General features: G+C 37.8%; 1 protein-coding gene across 1 annotated transcript; it reads left to right on the top strand.

Annotated features, from left to right (window-relative positions):
- The first annotated feature begins 786 nt into the window (after positions 1 to 786).
- LOC132628868 (uncharacterized) lies at positions 787 to 1,533 on the top strand. The gene is made up of 2 exons (XM_060344625.1): positions 787 to 1,017; positions 1,162 to 1,533. The coding sequence occupies exons 1-2, from the start codon at positions 787 to 789 to the stop codon at positions 1,531 to 1,533; spliced, it is 603 nt and encodes a 200-aa protein (XP_060200608.1).
- Positions 1,534 to 4,396: the final 2,863 nt, after the last annotated feature.

The following is a 4,396-nucleotide window of genomic DNA, read 5'->3' as shown; positions in this document are numbered from 1 at the left end:
GTCTATGATTCAGTGGAATGGCCATACTTGGCGCAAGTTATGGAGGGCCTTGGATTTCCTACAAAATTCAGAGATTGGATATTTGGTTGTGTTAAAACTGTGAACTATTTAATAGTTATAAATGGGGAATCTACTAAACCCTTCAATGCAGCTAAAGGGCTAAGGCAGGGGGATCTCATCTGTCCATTCCTCTTTGCCATAGCCATGGAGTATTTAAGCAGAAACCTCAACGAGCTCAAAGAAGATAGACAGTTTAAATACTATCCAAGATGTGGCAAACTCGGCATCACCCATTTAAGTTTTGCGGATGATCTACCCTTATTCACAAGAGGTGATCACAAATCAGTGGTACAACTCCAAGAGAAATTTCTGACCTTTTCAAAGGCATCTGGACTCCAAGCGAACTTAAATAAAAGCTCTGTGTATTTGGGGGGTGTTGAAGACACTGAAAAAGACCTGATCATGCGACATTTGGGATATGTGGCTGGGGAATTACCTTTCAAATATCTAGGTATTCCCCTAGACACAAAAAAGCTGAAAATTACACAGTGGCAACCACCGATAACTAAGATAGTTGCGAAAATTTCATCATGGACTGCGAAAAAATTGTCTTATGCTGGTCGAGTGCAATTGGTAAAGACTGTAATCTTTGGCATTCAGTCATACTAGGCTCAAATTTTTGTCTTCCCGGCCAAAGTTATGAAAACAGTCGAAGCATATTGCAGGAGTTACATCTGGTCCGGATCCAACATTATTACTAAAAGAGCTTTGGTGTCCTAGCAGCGAATGTGCTCACCTAAGATTGCTGGGGGCTTGAATTTACCAAATCTAAAGCTATGGAACAAAGCAGTTGTAGCAAAGAATTGTTGGGATCTGGCCAAGAAAGAGGACAAAATATGGATTAAATGGATCCATGTGTATTACATGAAAGGGCAAACACTAAATGAGATGAACATCCCAACCCAATCAAGTTGGATGGTTAGAAAAATCATAGGTTCCAGGGAGGAGATAAGCCAAGTAAGTCTCACAGGGAACACCAAAAGGAGCTACATACGCCAGATTTATCTACAAATCCTAGGACCACTGCCTAAAGTAAATTGGAGGACACTAATGTTTAGGAACACAGTCAGGCCTAAATCTCTCTTCACGTTATGGTTACAGGTACAAAATAGACTCATGACAGTGGATAGGTTATTGAAATGGGGCCTATCTGTTGATCCACTATGTGTGTTATGTACAGTTGAGAATGAGAATAAAGATAACTTATTTCTTCACTGCATATTTACTCAAAATCTATGGAGAAGAATAAGGAGCTGGCTACGATTAAATTGGCCAGATAGAGGGAACTGGGAACTACATATGAAGGAGGTGCTCACTAGAACCAAAGGCAAGATAACTCAAGCAAGTTTGTTAAGAATGGTGTATACGGAGTATGTCAATGCAGTTTGGAGGGAGAGGAACACGAGAGTATTTGAAAAGCGCCAACAAACAGAGGAAACAATTGCAAGGGACATCGCCTGTGTTGACACCTAATTTTGTCCCTCCTTTATTTAATTTTATTCACTCGGGCGTCTAAATTTACTGACGAGCTAAACACTTTATTTTTACTATTTTATTTTTTATTACTACTACTATTAATATCGTTACTTTTATTTTCAACATTACGAGCATTACTTTATCACAAATCATTTTCGGATTTGGACTCGTTAAGTTAATTACAAGACAACACTTTATAAAATCCTTATTTTTTTTCTACATATTAATAATTAATTGTCTTTACATAGTATATAATGTACTAGTTATTAAATTAGAAACCCAAGAATAATTACATAGGGGAGAAAAGATCAACATTTTTCAGCCAATTAATGGCCCAAACGGACCAACCCATTACCACTATTTTAACTAATCCAACCAGCCCAAATAATCCCCTACCCGGTCCAGCCCATCCTAAACTACCCGGTCCAGCCCAACCTTATCACCCGACCCGGCCCACACTTTCCTATTTTCTAAACCAAACAAAACCTAATCTCTTCCTCTCTTTCACCCTCACAATCGTTCACCTCTTCCCTTCACCCCTCAACGCCGCCGCCTCCTTCCTCTCTCCTCTCTCACTCACGCTCCCCTCCACTCACCTTTGTCCCCCACGCTTGTCTCCCACGCTCTTCTCCACTCATCCTTTTCTTCTGCTCCCTTACGCTCTTCCATCTCTCTCTTCTTGAACCCAAACCTTATAAAAGGATGGTGAGTTGAATTTGAGGGGGAAAAAGAAAAAGAAAAAAAAAAAAGGAGAGATCGAAAAAGGTGGAAGGTCTGGAAAGAAAATATCTCCCCACAAAACATAAGTTTTAATCACCTCAAATTTCCGAGAAAACGGACAGTTTTCATCAATTAGGTTTAAAAACATTTTCTTGAAATTCAGCCGAAGGGGGGATTTTTCAGTATTTTAGAGGATTTTATTGAGTGTTTTGAGGGAATGATTCAGTGTTTTAAAGGACACAATCAATCTTAAAACTCGATTTTCCCTTTTCCGGCAAACTTTAACTTCGCCCAGTTCACTGTACCAACAAAAGGTAATAACCGAGACTATTGCATTTTTTTAGTTCCTGAAATACATAGAAGTGGTGCTTATTTAGATTGTTGAAAGCCATGGTTTAGAATTTTTTTTCATCAGGTTTAGGTTTGTTGGGTTCTTTGTTTTGTTTAGTCAGTCTTTTATGGCCAAATATTATGTCGAAGTTCGGTTCAGAGTCATTTTCATATAACCATGATATTAGGATCTAGGTAATAGCTCGTTTGTGCTTAGTTTATGATAGTTCGTACATGTTTGATTGTTATCTTAGTCTAAAATCTGCTAATTTAGTCATCTGTTCATGTAGGCAAGCCTATCTATTTTGTTTTCGTTATTAAGAAGTAGAAGTGCTAGCATAGTTCAATTTAGTGTAATTGTATGTTTTTCACTTGGTTTGCTTTCTGTTCATTTGTTAGTGAAAACACTCGGTTTAGACTAGCTCACCTGGTTTAGTCTAGTTTTTTTTTCTTTTCAAAACACTATTGTCATCTTCCCCACCGCATATCACGCTTAACCCCTTACCTTTCCTCTGTACCCGTTGGTAATCCTAGATTCGGTGCCGATACGTTTCTGTTGCATGTCTAATGAATCAAACCTCTATCAGGTTGTTAAACAAGATTAAAACATCATTCCATGTCTAGACTATATTTAGATGTTCTTTTAGATGTTCGACGAGTTCTAAACTGCCGGTATAGTTTAGTCATTTTGCTGTTGTATTTTGGAGATAAAACTGCTACAATGTTGTTTCCTGTTGACCGTATCTGTGAGTCATATTAGTGAACTTGAGCCATGACTATTCTTTAAACTTAGGTTGCTGCACTTTCAAATTGCTACTGAACTTTCGGCTAGAATACTTGTACTGTTGATGAGAATTGTCGCTGCTTTGACATAAGTCGATGTTTCCTTTTTTGAAAACAATAGGAAAATGTACTGAACGAATTAGTCTTTGTTTTTCTCTAAGATAAAAGTAACAGATAAGTGAGTACACTAAACCTTTCGTGCTGCCCAGCTGCTTGTTACTATTTTTTTAAACACTGAACAGAATGCTACATTACGGAAGTAGAATTGACAAGGAAAACTCATGGACTGTTCAGATTTGGAAATAAAGCTGACTGTTTTTTTTTTTATATTTGTATTACAACCTATACCATGATGAGGTGATTGAAAATGACATCATTTATTGAACTGAAGTACTGATCTAAGTATTGTCGATGGCTATGAAAACTGGCAGTAGCTTATTATATGAATGGGAAATATCATGTATACATTTGGACGTACACATGAGAGTATACTCGGTACACATACAAGTCGCTTAGTTTGGAAGCTGAAAACTGCCCTACTTTATTTGTTTCTTTGTTGTTTGGACATGTTATTGGGCCTGCCCCCCTGTTCTTTCATTTGTCTGCCCGACTGATACTTGGACCTTACTGTCCATTTCATATGTTTTTATAAAACATTAGTTACGGCTGAAGCTTTTGTTTTGGACTGGATACTTCTTTGAATTAACATTATACATGTTTAATCTTATTCATCGATTATATACTAATCCTTTCTTTTCATTTTTATGCATGAACATCGCATACGAGTCCAAGGGGACTCGTCTCCTTCCGCATTTTGGCGTTGGGCTAAAAACCCAACGTAACTCCTCCTATGTCAGCCCAAACCGCAGCCAAACAAGAAAATAAAATCTGGGCCGAAGCCCAACAGTAGCGGACAGCAGCATTCTCTAATGGGCTGAGCCCATTTACATTATATCTACCCCTCTATTTTAATTTTTGTATGCATTTAACGTGTATTGTATGACTAACATTTTTGTTTGCTAATTTA

This window comes from Lycium barbarum, chromosome 2 (genome assembly GCF_019175385.1).
Source record: "Lycium barbarum isolate Lr01 chromosome 2, ASM1917538v2, whole genome shotgun sequence".
Lineage (NCBI taxonomy): Eukaryota > Viridiplantae > Streptophyta > Magnoliopsida > Solanales > Solanaceae > Lycium > Lycium barbarum.
This window is presented reverse-complemented; position numbering and strand designations above follow the sequence as displayed.

What these genes read in the sequence shown, in the direction of transcription:
- LOC132628868 (XM_060344625.1), top strand. Translation starts at nt 787, where the DNA reads ATGTGCTCACCTAAGATTGCTGGGGGCTTGAATTTACCAAATCTAAAG. An exon ending in CCAGGGAGGAGATAAGCCAA is followed by an intron (nt 1,018 to 1,161) that starts GTAAGTCTCACA and finishes TTATGGTTACAG; the next exon opens with GTACAAAATAGACTCATGAC.